Raw genomic sequence first — 13,936 nt, 5'->3', positions numbered from 1 at the left:
TTTTTGGCATGTTAAAAGCCACTATGCTAAAAATCATTCTGAGTCGTGACTTAGTCTCCTGCATGACGTCATTATACTATTTGTCATGACAACAATTCTATTTTCTTTTTTACTTTATGAGAAACATTTTTTTTTTAAATTGGAAATGTCTTTGCAGTTTTTGCAACTTTCAAAATACACTTCTCTAAGTGCATATAGCTGTTATGTATGCACACATACACACTCATACAAGGAGGTGGAAAAGGCAGGAGGGGGAGTGAGTGAGAAGTTAACATCTTATGAATTAGATCTGCCTTTTCAAATGTTTTCTTTAGAGTATACTGAAACCCTAATCCTAATCCAAAGTATTCAGTTTGTCGGTGTTTTTAGGTTGGAGAGAAGGTTTAGTTTATCTTGGCTTACTGGATAAGGCCAACTGTAAAATACTGAGAGGGTAAGGCTTTTGTCCCTGCGTAGTTGTTAATGGTTCACAATGCTGAAAACAGACAGATAGATGATGGTTGCTTTAAAGTGTGGTATGAGAAGTAGTGTGCCTGCCGCTGATAGCATTCAAGTGCACACTGGCGCCGGGCCATCCCACTGTCACCGCCGCAGGCTGTCGAATGTGCTACTTCACTCTCAGGTCCCTGTAAAGTAGCCTCGTGGGCTCCTTCTCAGGTCTTTAAGCTGAAATTGTATGGAAAGTAATTCTATTTTCTTTTTTTCTTTGGAGAATATTTAGTAATTTTTCTCTTTGGGCTATATTCAAAAAGTGGGGGAGGGGATCAGCTCACTGGGTGGATTGTAGGTAGAGCAGTAGTTTAATGTAGTGGAGCTGTTCTTCTTAAAGGTTTATTTCATGTGCTGTTTTCTTGACTGTATTAGAACATTAAGATATAAACTAAGCTACATGTTATTATTTGCCTTGGAGATTTGTAGCCCTTCCTCTTCATCGTGTGAATGAGTTAACATAATATTCTGAAGCTCATTTTAAAAGCTTCTATTTAGTGCCATTAGAGTACTTTGTAGCTGATAGGAGTTTGTTCTTACAGTGATTTCTCTTCTCAGGAATTCAGTGGTTATGTTCAGCAAGTCCAGTATGCGATGGTGAGAATAAAAGCTGCCATGCCAAGAATCTATGAGCTCGCTGCTGGAGGCACTGCTGTCGGGACGGGGCTAAACACCAGGATCGGCTTCGCAGAAAAGGTGGCTGCAAAAGTAGCAGCCCTCACAGGTTGGGGACCACACGCATTGCCACTCATGTTCTTCACACAGCTTGTGCACTGTTTAGATACTTCTAGGCTGAAGTCCTCTGAAATTTAGGAGTAGCGTGTTCCCGTGGGACATGGCTTGTGTCCCAAGTTAATAAAGTTCATCTTACTTTTAAAGGCTTCCATATAAGAGTTCATAGCGTGAGTTTACATGGTAGCTTTGTTTGTTGTCTAGTAGCATTCAGTCCCTTCCCTTCAAAGCTATGTTAAGTATTTTTCTTTTTTTAAAGATTTTTTTATTTTATGTGTATGAGTACACTGTAGCTGTACAGATGGCCCTGAGCCATCATGAGGCTGCTGGGAATTGAACTCTGGACCTCTGCTTTCTCCGGCCCTGCTCACTCTGGCCCCGCTCGCTCTGGCCCTACTTGCTCCAGTGTAATACACTGTAGCTGTCTTCAGACGCACCAGAAGAGGGCGTCAGATCTCATCCTGGGTGGTTGTGAGCCACCATGTGCTTGCTGGGATCCGAACTCAGGACCTTCAGAAGAACAGTTAGTGTTCTTACCCGCTGAGTCATCTCACCAGCCCCCTATGTTAAGTATTTTTCAAAGAAAGCAGAAACAGTTGACTGTTAAGAAACTTATCACATGATAAATGTGCTGATAGCTTAGTTTTTGTGTACTGCATGTCACATTTCTATGCTGTAACATCTTTATACTATGCCCCACTAGTACAGTATTGTGATTGTTACTAGAACCAGTTTGTCATGTCCAGAAAACTTGTAAAATGCCAATGCTACCATATGGTGAGGGTAGTGATGAGTGTAAAATATATATCACAAGCTAATAGGTGAGTTCTTAAAATACTCAGTTTTTTAAAAAAAATTTTTTTTGGTGGGGGAGGGTTTCTCTCTGTATAGCCCTGGCTGTCCTGGAACTCACTCTGTAGACCAGGCTGGCTTCGAACTCAGAAATCCACCTGCCTCTGCCTCCCAAGTACTGGGATTAAAGGCATGCGCCACCACCGCCCGACTTTAAAATTTTATATATATGTATGCAGTGTATCTTGACCACATTCAACCCCCATCCATATCCCCAAACATGTCTCCCTCCCAAATGCAAGTTCCCTCCCTCCCCCTTCTACAGTATGTATTCCCAAGTTTAATTTGTGCTGCCTATATGTGCATTGGTGCAGGATTATCTACTGGGATATGGGCAGTCCACTATTAGCCATCCCCAAAGAAAAGTGACTCACCTTCCTCCAGCTGCCAGATGGCAGCCATTCCTCCTGCTTTCTCTTCTGAGATGCCTTTGGGCCTGGGGGCAAGGTGACACAGACCTGCTTTCTGTGGCTAAGTACTTGCATTTGTTCATCAGCTGAGAGTTTTTTCTTGTTTGTTTGTTTCTGTTTTGTTTTTTAAAATCATGTTTTAATGGGAAGGAACTGTTAGGATTTAGAGTACCCAGATTTCAGAATCTTTGCTTGTGGGATGGGTGGGCATGTGTTCTCAAGAGTAGAAGAGCCTGGAGCAGACATAGAAGTTTAGAGTGTAGACAACAGCAGAATGAATTTCACAGTTCTCATCCTTACTCAAGAGTAGTCAGGCTTTGTATGCCTGTGCTTGTTAAAGAGTTGTGTTAAGAGGGGGAGCTTTGGGGATGTCTTATTTGAGTACGGACACAGCTCGACGCTTAAGCATTTTCCTTAAGTGGAAAGTTGCATTTATTTTATATTGATTTATACATTTGTATATGTAGATTTATAGATTTATAGTACTGGAATCAAACTCAGCCAGCACCTTGCATACACTAAGCCAGCAGTGTCACTGAATTGTACACCCTCCTCTCTGCTCTGATTTGCTTTGTGTGCTCTGGGCTTTGTTTAACTTGCTTAACGTTGGCAGGCATGTTTACTCTCCCTGTTTACCCTAGGTGCTCCTTCCCTCCTACAGGTTTGCCTTTTGTCACTGCCCCGAATAAGTTTGAAGCTCTGGCTGCTCATGATGCTCTGGTCGAGCTTAGTGGAGCCATGAACACTACCGCCTGCAGTCTAATGAAGATAGCAAATGATATCCGCTTCCTGGGTTCTGGTCCTCGGTCAGGTTTGGGAGAGCTGATCTTGCCTGAAAATGAACCAGGGAGCAGCATCATGCCAGGTATGCACATAGCTGATAAATTCTGGAGCTGGAATTTGATTATATTCCAGGGATTTGCAACCATAGGCCGTGTCTTTTCGCTCCCTGTCATCCTTGAAGCGGTGGGGATGTATGAGGAACACTGTTTTACAGTAGCCATGTGGATCTGTAGAACTTGTAGGAGTATCGCCAAGTCAGGAAATGAATTGAGTAGCAGCATGCTGAAGTGCCATATTAGAACTTCAGCCTAAGCCAAGAGGCCCGCAGAGTGAAGCGGTCAGCCTGGGCTGCATGAATATGAACCCTACTAAAGACTGTGTGTCACGCTTTGCCTCAGGCTCTGTCCTGTTAAGACAGAGTGGCAGCTACTAGAGTCTGTGGCAGGTGAATGTAGTTGGAGTAACAGACATTTACTAATAAGTGACTAATGAGTTGACTTTAGTTGGGAAATATCTTGATATTGGGTTTTACCCACTCAGCGTTTTACTGGTGGCTTGGGGTAGAGACCAAGAACACTTGCTTATCGTTTAGCAGAAGTTGAGGTGGCACATGTAGATCAGAGTCAAAGGTTCCTCTGGGGGCCACTTGAGCTATAGTAAAACTGACGAAGTAACTTTAATAATTTACTATATAAATTTTTATATAGCAGATTTTATATACTAGATTTTAACTATATATGTTACATATGGTCTATATATGTACATAGATGAAAAGAAAGATCTCGATTTGCAATACTTTGTGTTGAAGAATGACATATAGTCTAGTTTATTGCAAATTCAATAATTGGTAAAGAGAAATGGAACCCACTATGGTAATGCACATGGTTAACCCTGGCACTGTGGAGGCTGAGGTGAGAAGATATAAGTTCATGTCCAACCTGGGCTACAAATAATATTTCGGGCCTGAATGGGTAACTAACCAAAACTGTTTTTAAAGGAAAAGACAAATGGAAGAACATCACAGACAAAGGGCCAATTCCAGTGCATTCTCTACACAGGTGGAAGAAGCTGCTGTGCGTGGCTTAGATTTGGGCTTCTTAAGGAGCTGCTGCGCTAGAGCCCTGGGTACTTGGCTGGTGACTAGAGCTCCAACAGAGCATCTCCCCGTAGCAGCAGGGCCTTCTCTGTGTAGGGCCTTATCAACTGGACTTGTCAGCTCTTGTCTTGGCTGCCACCCTCTTGGAGGGTAGAGTCTATGTCCTTCTACTTACATATTTTGTACCTGGTTGCCTAAAGCTCACACAAGAATGCAAGCCATAACAATGGAAACCTGTGTGTAGATGTATCTTTTCATTAGTTTTCGTTGAGTGAATCTGTGTGCCTATGTGTCCCCCTTCCTTTGATATTTTTGTGTGCCGGTGATATTGGGGGTTGATCCCAGGACCTCCCTCATGTTTGGCAACTATTCTGCCTTTAAGATGTATTTCTAGAATTCCTTATACTTTTGAGTCAAGGTCTCACTAAGTTGCCTAGGCTGGCCTTGACTCAGAAGCTCAGGTATTCCTTGAACTTGGAATGTTTCTGCTTCAGCCTCCTGAGTGACTGAAAGTGCAGTCTGTGCCTCAGCTTTGCCTTATTTTATGTCTATTTAAAAGCATTAGATTTCGTTCTTTGACTGATATAAAAACAGTCTTAAGTCATACAAGAAACCATGGTTATATTTGATGAAATTCTACACTGGTTTTCTCAAAGGTAAGGTGAACCCTACTCAGTGTGAAGCGATGACCATGGTTGCAGCCCAAGTCATGGGGAATCACGTCGCTGTTACCGTTGGAGGCAGCAGTGGACACTTTGAACTGAATGTTTTTAAACCAATGATGGTAAGCCTTCAATTTGATTTTTAGCAGTTTTTGATTGAAGACTCATAGCCTGTGCTCTTGTCTTCCCTGAGGCTAGCTGTGTAGTGTAGGTGGCAGCCGGAAGCCAAGGTGATCCTAGTCCTACTGGAATAACCTGGGATGGTCGGATTCAATCTACTCAGCTCAAGTGGTTTTGTAGTTTGCATTTAAAAGTGGAAGGAGGAAGTCTGGAAGTAAGGCAGGGGTTTCTTTGTCTCTACTGCTATGGATGCCAGTAGCTAGAAATCAGTTCAAGTCTGCCTAGCTTAGAAAGCACACCTTCCTTAAAGCCATGTCTCCTGCTCAGGCTGCTGCTCTGTGCCGTCTTCCTTCAGATTTGATTGGGAAAGACTGACCCATTGTCACTTTCTGTTATGGTTGGATCACTGGTCCAGCCTCAGCTACCCTTCACACTACTTGTTCTGTGCTCTATCATCTCCTCCACCACCGCCACCACCGCCACCACCACTACCACCACCACCACCACCACCACCACCACCACCACCACCACCTCCACTACCACCACCACCACCACCACCACCACCACCACCATCATCGTCATTTCCTTCTTCTTCTGTCTCGTCATCATCTTTCTTTCTCATCCATTCTCTTAAGGTACCATGTTGACCCTTTCTCTGTTTCTTTAGCACTTTTTCTGTCCACAGCAAAGTTTTTTTAAATTTATTTTTTTGCCTTTTCCATATGGCTTGGAAACTGTTCTCTAAACTTCTCTCTTTTTTCCTTCATCATTCCAAATAAGGAGCAAAATGTGTGATCTTGTATGCAGATTCCTGAGCTTCAGACAGCCAATTTGGGTCACTATTAAGTCGTTCATTGGAACAGTGCTCTATCTGAAAAACACTAGAGGCTTACTTCTTACTGGTTTGTTGTATAAAGTCTAATTGATCAGAACACCCATATAACTGTTAGCGTATTTATTTAAGTTTCACTGTGAATCACACAATTTTAGGTGCTCACAATAAAGCAATAAACATGGTGGTGTTTTTTGGTTGTTGCATACATGGCATGTATATTCTGCTAGGGTTGGTCAATGAAAGACAGGCCAAAGTGAAATTCAGATCTGTATCCTTTTGCATCCAGGCCAGGTACCTGACATGTACAGATGCAGAACAACTGCTTGTTGCTATATTTTAATCATTTATTGTGTCTTAGAAGTAATGCCACCTTATCCCTTCTTTGTAAGTATGAAGAAGGAAGAGGAAGATTTGGTGGGAAAGTCTTTCCATGGCATAAAGTAAACCCACTGCTTTAGAGCCTGAGCGAAGGGTGGACCCTGGGATAGGGAGGAAACTCAACCGAGGAAAAAAAGGTTGGCTTTAATTAGAAAATCAAGATGAAATTTGATTTACAATTGAGTCATTAGAATCAAATTAAACTTTAATGTCTAGTTTCTGTTAGTGTCCATTGGTGGAAGTATTGTTTTCTTCCAGACCTTTCTGAGTTTTAGACAGAGGTATATATGGGAAACAGGTATTAAATGTCCCAGTTGGTTTTATATGCTCTTAAACATCATGTGATGCTGTTTTAAAATGAACCAGACTATTTGTTCCATTAAGCATAAAGCCAGAGAATCTGGGGCTGGAGAGGTGGCTCAGGTTAAGATTGCTCTTCCAGAGGTCCTAAGTTCAATTCTCAGCGACCACATGGTGGCTCACAACCTCCTGTAATGGGATCTGATGCCCTCTTCTGGTGTGCATGAAGACAGCACCAATGTACTCACATAAAATAATAAATAATTCTTTAAAAAAACAAAACAAGAGAATCAAAAATTTAGCATCCACCCAGGACTCTGAGCTTCTGCTCCTCCTTCTCTTGCATGGATGAGTCTTCATCCGTTTCTGGCTGTTGACTTCTGTGACGAGTAGGACTACTGGAGTGTGGCTACAGCAGACCCTGCCACTTTAGCGTGTTCTCCATGGGCTATCCTGTATTAGTCACTCACTGTGAGACGGTCATCCACCATGGGCTGTATTGTATTAATTACACACACTTAAAACTTTTCTATCATTTTTAGATTTGTAACTTTGTGTCCTCAGAGTCTTCCTTTCTCACTTGTTTTCTTGGTGTCATACTATAGAATTGGCAGGAGTGCTGTATGGTCATGGAATTACATGTCCAGTCTGAAACAGGAAATAATGCATGTCATTGAACAAAAGCAAAACAAACTTAAATTGAGGCTTAGGAATGATTCTCTTTGCTTCTTCCCGTGTCTCTCTGACAGATTAAGAATGTGTTGCACTCAGCCAGGCTACTGGGAGATGCTTCAGTGTCCTTCACAGAGAACTGTGTGGTGGGAATCCAGGCCAACACAGAGAGGATTAACAAGCTAATGAATGAGTCTTTAATGTTGGTCACAGCTCTTAATCCACATATAGGTAAGCTTGGAGGGTAATGCCATTTTGAAAACAGTATTGAAAAGCTTAAAAAAAAAAAACCTTAAAAATAAAAAAAAAAAAAAGAAATATGTGTATGTATCTGTGTATGTGTGTGTATCTGTGTGTCTGTATTGTCTATCTATGGCTGTGTCTGTCTTCCCATGAGGTGCATGTCGAGGTCAGAGAAAAACTTGCAGGGGTCAGTTCTCTCCTTCCACCACGTTTGTGGGTCTGTGGGATGGAACTTAGCAGCAGTCTTGGTGGAGGGCACCTGGGCACACGCAGCATCACTGGCAGCCCTTTTTCACATTAAGGGCCTCAGATGCTGCGTGGTGTATGCCGACACCTGGAGAAGGCGCTCTGTAAGACCCTCTGTTGGCAGTGTCACTAGGTGGCACTGCCTGATCACCGACAGCAAATGGATTCATTTGTTTCTTCCTTTCCTAGATACTATGTAATGTTTAGATTTTGTTTCATTCAATTCAAATATAGAATGTTACTAATAATTAAAAGGGAAAGATACATATTGATGTTTATAGGGAAAGGTAAGAAGACTAGATGGTTTTTCTGAAACTACCTTTTGTGTTCCTAGTCTTTTCCAGATTCTAACTGTTTTATGCAGACTTAGATTGCAGCTGACCACCACTGCCCAGCCCATTAAGGGGTCTGCTCTGGCTTCCACAGGCTGAGGCCTTCACTGTGTTCTGCTGTGCAGTCCTGCTGCATACATGGCGTTCGTCTGTTTTAGAATGAGTGATGGTGTCCGTCTGCTTTAGAATGAGTGATGGTGCAGTCGTGGCGTGCTGCACTTACTGCCTTAGAATGTTCTATAATCCTCACCTTAGGGGCAGATATTACTCATGGTTTTAGTCAGTCATTTAGTTAGTTTTATAAAGTTGGTGAAATGATTGACTCATTTAAAATAGTTACACACCAGTATTCAAGTGAGAAGGTGCAAAGCAACCCTAAAGGCTTATGAGAGAAGTACATCACCCAATCCTCATGTGTTGCCAACACTTCTAGGTTAGAGACCCTGTCTCAGCAGATGCCTGGGATGCGTTTTAGACTCTAGGACAGAGACACACAAAGATAATGTCCCTGGCAAAAGTGCTTTGTGCTTTATAACCTCGGCAAGATCCACCCCACTGGCTGAGTGAGGCCTAGGTCTGGGCTCTTAGTGGCTTTGTGGTACACAAGGCTGGTACTGAATGCTGTTTGTGGTGAGCAGAGATGCTTACGTTGTAGTCCCCATTCACACAAAAGGCACTGAAGGCCAGCAGGTCGACCCAAGAGTTTAATGTGAATGTTCTTTCTGCAAGTGACTCGGTTACTCCATGCCTGTGTCAGCACAGTGAACATTCATACATTCAGCTAAGACCGAAGTGAAGCAGGCACAGTTTGCTTGTGGTGCATCCACACGTGTGCCACTGTACAACCTTGTTACCACATTGCCTCAGCAGGCCCTACCCTTTTCGTCATAGTCCTCTGACTTTTAAGTTTACTTTGTCCTCTGTCACTGACATCATTGCCCTTGCCTTTGCCTTCTATCTCTGTTGATTTTCAATGTCAGAGTGACCTTGAGAACTTCCCAGTACCAGCCTTTATGTAAAAGAGGATAATTCTTGAAGTGAACAGTTCCTATGATCTTTTCTTTTGAGCAGGGTCTAGCTGTGTAGCCCAGGTTGAGACTCATGGTCATCCCCTGGATGCTAGGATTACAGTGCATCATCCTGCCTGGGTTACCTGGGTTCCTTTGTCCCAATATATGTTTTGGCTAAAACTCTCCCCTCCTTATCCTTGTAATGCCTAAACCCTAAATAGATGCCAGGGGATGGCAGCCGGTATGCTGGAGCACCCAGCAGAGCAGGGCTATGGAAGCTATGGGAACCGTCCTGCCTCTCGGGCTATCTTGACAGCTGCCTGTTAAATAGCTGTCTATTCTGCAGGCCTGCCACAGTCAACATTTTAGTGCTGCCTTAGAAAGATGAATATCAGACAGCATTCCCAAGTGTGGGTTTAAAGGTGAATATCAGACAGCATTCCCAAGTGTGGGTTTTAAGAGGAATATCAGACAGCATTCCCAAGTGTGGGTTTAAAGGTGAATATCAGACAGCATTCCCAAGTGTGGGTTTAAATATGAATATCAGACGGCATTCCCAAGTGTGGATTTTATGCTGTGGTGCTTTTCCTTTCCTCTTTTTCTTTTCTTTTCCTTTCTTTTCTCTTCTTTTCTTTTCTCTTTTATGTTTCTTCCAATTATTGGTCCATTTCAACAAATCTTGGATAAAATGAGATGCTTAAGTATTTCTAAGAAAATCAAGGTTGCATTCTCTAGAAGACATGACAGTTATTGGCATGGTCACTTTATAGTTTTAAAATATATTATGTCATATAAGAAACCTGTAAGATCAGTATCAGTAAACAGTTGCTTTTTATTTTAGAAAAATTTCGCTGCTGATGTTTGTGTTGTGTGTCTTCTCCTCAGGATATGACAAAGCAGCGAAGATTGCCAAGACCGCACACAAGAACGGATCCACCCTAAAGGAAACGGCTGTTGAACTCGGCTATCTCACAGCAGAACAGTTTGATGAGTGGGTGAAACCCAAGGACATGCTGGGTCCAAAGTGACTTCCATAAATTTATATTAAAATAAACTTGGATGAAATTTAAAAATAAGACCTGTTTCAGATTTAATTTTTTTTTTTTTACTTATTCACTTTACATCCCACTTACTGCCCCTCTCCCTGTCACCCCCTGCCCCTAGCTCCCCTTTTTCTCTTTTTTGGTGGGGTTCCCCCAGGTATCCTCCCCACCCTGGCACTTCAAGTCTCTAGGAGTGCCAGAGGATGCTATGCGCTTCCTCTCCCACTGAGGCCAGACAAGAAAGCCCAGCTATAAGAACATATCCCACAGACAGGTAACAGCATTTGGGATAGCCCCTGCTCCATTTGTTCAGGGCCCACATGAACACCAAGCTGCACATCTGCTACATATATTCGGGAAGGCCTAGGTCTAGCCCATGTATGTTCTTTGGTTGGTGGTTCAGTCTCTGAGAGCCCCAAGGGTCCAGGTTCGTTGACTCTGTTGGTCCTCCTGTGGAGTTCCTGTCCCGTTCGGGGCCTGCAATCCTTCCTCCTAGTCTTCCATAACAGTTCCACTGTTTGTCTGTGGGTGTCTGCATCTATCTGAGTCAGCTGCTGGGTGGAGCCTCTCAGGACAATATGTTCCTGTCTGCCAGCATAAGAGAGTAGCATTAGTTGGTGCTTGCCCATGGGATGGGTCTCAAGATGGGCTGGTTATTGCTTGGCCATTCCCTCACTCTCTGTTCCCTCTTCTGCGCCTGCATTTCCTGTAGACAGGATACATTTGGGGTTGAACGTTTTGAGGTTGGGTTGGTGTCTATCACTCTACTGGGGTTCCTGTCTGGATACAGGAGGTGGCCTCTTCAGGTTCCGTATCCCCAGTGCTGTGAATCACAGCTAAGGTTACCCAATTGATTTTTGGGCACCTCCCTTAAGACTTTTTAAATGAAAATAAGAACATTAAAGAGGAAACTATGTAGACTTGGGAATCTGTAAGGAGCAAATTAGCCATTTGCATGAAGCGCCATGATTATAGTAAATGAAATAAGGGTAAAATAAAGTTTATTTTATAAAATAGAAAATAGACTAATTTTTATTTTATGCTAAATATACAGTCAAACCTCAGATATTTGTACATATGTGTTTTTATCACCTCAGAAGCTTTTGTAAGGCACCCTCAGTTTTTAAAGAGTTTTAGTTTGTGGCTGGTAATATTTCACAATTTTTTACTGATAGTAAAGTTCTTGTAACTGACTCATAAATCATGTCTGACTAGCTTGAATTTTCCTGTGTTCTTAGGGCATATGAGATACCAAAGGCCTTTTGAGGAAGGATGCATATATATGTGTATGGTATGTGTGTGTTAGTGTCAGGAAAAAGGAGCAATTAAATACTGGGCATATACCTGCTGTACTACAGTTATAAAGAATGATGTGCCTGGGCCAAGAATTCCTTAATACTTGTTGGAAAAGTGTACTACCACCAAGTCTTCTATGACAATTCAGTCATTGCTTATATAGAAGCCAAGAGGAATTAAAACTAGTCTTAAAGATGTGTTGGGAGATCAGTCAATCTTTCTTTTCCTTTCTCTCTCTCTCTCCCTCTCTCTCTTTCTCCCTCCCTCCCTCCCTCTCTCTGTCTCTGTCTTTCTCTCTCTCTGTCTCTGTCTCTCTGTCTCTCTATCTCTTCTCTCTCTGTCTCTGTCTCTCTCCCTCCCTCCCTCTCTCTGTCTCTCCATCTCTGTCTCTCTGTCTCTGTCTCTCTCTCTCCCCCTCTCTCTCTTTCTCCCTCCCTCCCTCCCTCTCTCTGTCTCTGTCTCTGTTTCTCTGTCTCTCTCTGTCTCTCTGTCTCTCTCTCCCTCTCTTTCTCCCTTCCCACCTCTCTCTGTCTCTCTCTGTCTCTGTCTCTTTCTCTCTCTCTCCCTCCTCCCTCCCTCTCTCTCTGTCTCTGTCTCTCTCTGTCTCTCTGTCTCTCTCTGTCTCTCTCTCTGTGTCTCTCTCTCTCTCTCTCTCTCTCTCTCTCTCTCTCTCTCTCTCTCTCTCTCTCTCTCTCATGGTACTGGAGGTGGGAACCAGGTAGAGGTAGATCCTATCATTGGGTTCTATTCCCAGTCCTTTTACTTTTTTGAGATGAGACCTCATGGAGTAGCCCAGTTTCCTTGAACCTGCTGTGTCTTGTGTTGATCTTGCAAGCCTCATTCCGTGCCCTCCTTCATAGCTAGGATTGCAGGACTTACCACAGTTGGGCCGAATTCTAATTTGTTAATCTTGAGTGGACGTTACATTTTTTCTTTATTATATGTCTGGGTGTTTTCCTTGCATATATATTGTGTACCATGCTTAGTGCCCTGGAGGCCAGAAGAGAGCATTAGATTTCCTGGAACTAGACTTAAAGATGGCTGTGAGTCACCATGTGGTGCTGGGAATTGAACCCAGCCAGGTACCCTGTTAGAGCAGCCAGTGATCTTTATGACCAAACTGGCTCCAACCCTAGGCCTTTCTGTTATAAAGAGTTTTGTATTTCTCAGCGCTGGGGATTCATCCTGGGGCCTCAAGAGTGCTAGCCAGGCAGGCCCTACCACTGAGATACCTTCTCATCTGTAGTGCTGTATTTGCTCATGGTGGATGGTGACACTACAGTGCTACAGCTTGCTTTAGGATGGAGCATGGTTTCTCTTCATTCCTTTTTCTTAAAGAAAGCTTTTCATTGAAATTAATAAAAATCAGTAAGATTTTGTACAACCAAGCTAGCAAATAACTGGTAGTTGTGAGTATTGCTGTTTAGTTGTGATGTGTATTCATTTAGATGTGACAGGTTATCATTTGAGGGCTTGTCTAGAGATATAACTAATTAGACAGTAAAGATAACATCAGGTTCCTTGCCACTCAAACAGCTTTTGTATGACTGACTCAGCCCAGCACCTTATAGGCCAAGGAATCCTTTGAATTGACAAACATCTCTCATAGTACTGAAGCAGAATAGTACAGGGTGACGTCTTAGGAAGAAGGCTTTTAGAACTCTCTGTTGTATGCTTGCATTGAAGGTTAGCTTCATGCTTCCACTGGGAACCACGGGCTCTGTGGTCATCTAGCAAAGTCCAGAGACACTTGGATGTCACAGCTGTGAAAGGGATCTAATTGGTTGGAGCCAAAGAGATTGCTAAACACAATGCATAGGAAGGCCCCGTCCAACAGCATCAGTCCCGAGAACCCCATCCAATAGCATCAGTCCCGAGAGACCAACCAACAGCATCAGCCCCAAAGAACCCCATCCAACAGCATATCCTATCTCTAAGACCATTTAGTTAGGCCCAGGCTTCCTCTCTTCCTTTCCCGTCTCCATGGTGCTAATAGGAGAGATCCTATACCTGGTAAACATGGGTTATGGTGGCTTAGGCCTTTAGTCACAGCCCTCTGGAAGTAATGGGAAGAAGGACCTCCATGATGCCAAGGCCTGCCAGGACTGAATGGTGCGACCGAGTCTTTAAACAAACAAACAAACAGAATCAACAACAACACAAACAGGGCCAAAGTTTTGCAAAAAAATGTCAGGCTTAAGATAGAGACAGAGACGATCCCTTCATACCTGTAGGTAAACATGAAAGGCCAGAGCTTTCCCTTCCTTTCCTTTTTTTGTTTGTTTGTTTGCTGGTAGTTTTTTTTTCTTCAGCTATATCTTGTACCCCAGGCTGGTACTTATGATTCTTCTGCCTCAGTATCCTGAGTACTGGGATTATAGCTACTTGCCATCTTGATCCACTTTTGATAAAAAGTTGTTTGTTTTTTTTTTTTTTT

General features: G+C 43.0%; 1 protein-coding gene across 1 annotated transcript in view; it reads left to right on the top strand.

Moving 5' to 3' along the window:
* Positions 1 to 10,236, top strand: part of Fh (fumarate hydratase) — a 23,920-nt gene extending 13,684 nt beyond the window's left edge. The window contains exons 6-10 of the mRNA XM_031390459.1: positions 1,048 to 1,213; positions 3,145 to 3,348; positions 5,019 to 5,146; positions 7,407 to 7,560; positions 10,046 to 10,236. Of these exons, the coding sequence (XP_031246319.1) occupies positions 1,048 to 1,213; positions 3,145 to 3,348; positions 5,019 to 5,146; positions 7,407 to 7,560; positions 10,046 to 10,188 (795 nt within the window). The 3' untranslated portion in view covers positions 10,189 to 10,236. The remainder of the gene's footprint in view (positions 1 to 1,047; positions 1,214 to 3,144; positions 3,349 to 5,018; positions 5,147 to 7,406; positions 7,561 to 10,045) is intronic.
* Positions 10,237 to 13,936: the final 3,700 nt, after the last annotated feature.

This window comes from Mastomys coucha, unplaced genomic scaffold (assembly GCF_008632895.1).
Source record: "Mastomys coucha isolate ucsf_1 unplaced genomic scaffold, UCSF_Mcou_1 pScaffold1, whole genome shotgun sequence".
Taxonomy (NCBI): Eukaryota; Metazoa; Chordata; class Mammalia; order Rodentia; family Muridae; genus Mastomys; species Mastomys coucha.
This window is presented reverse-complemented; position numbering and strand designations above follow the sequence as displayed.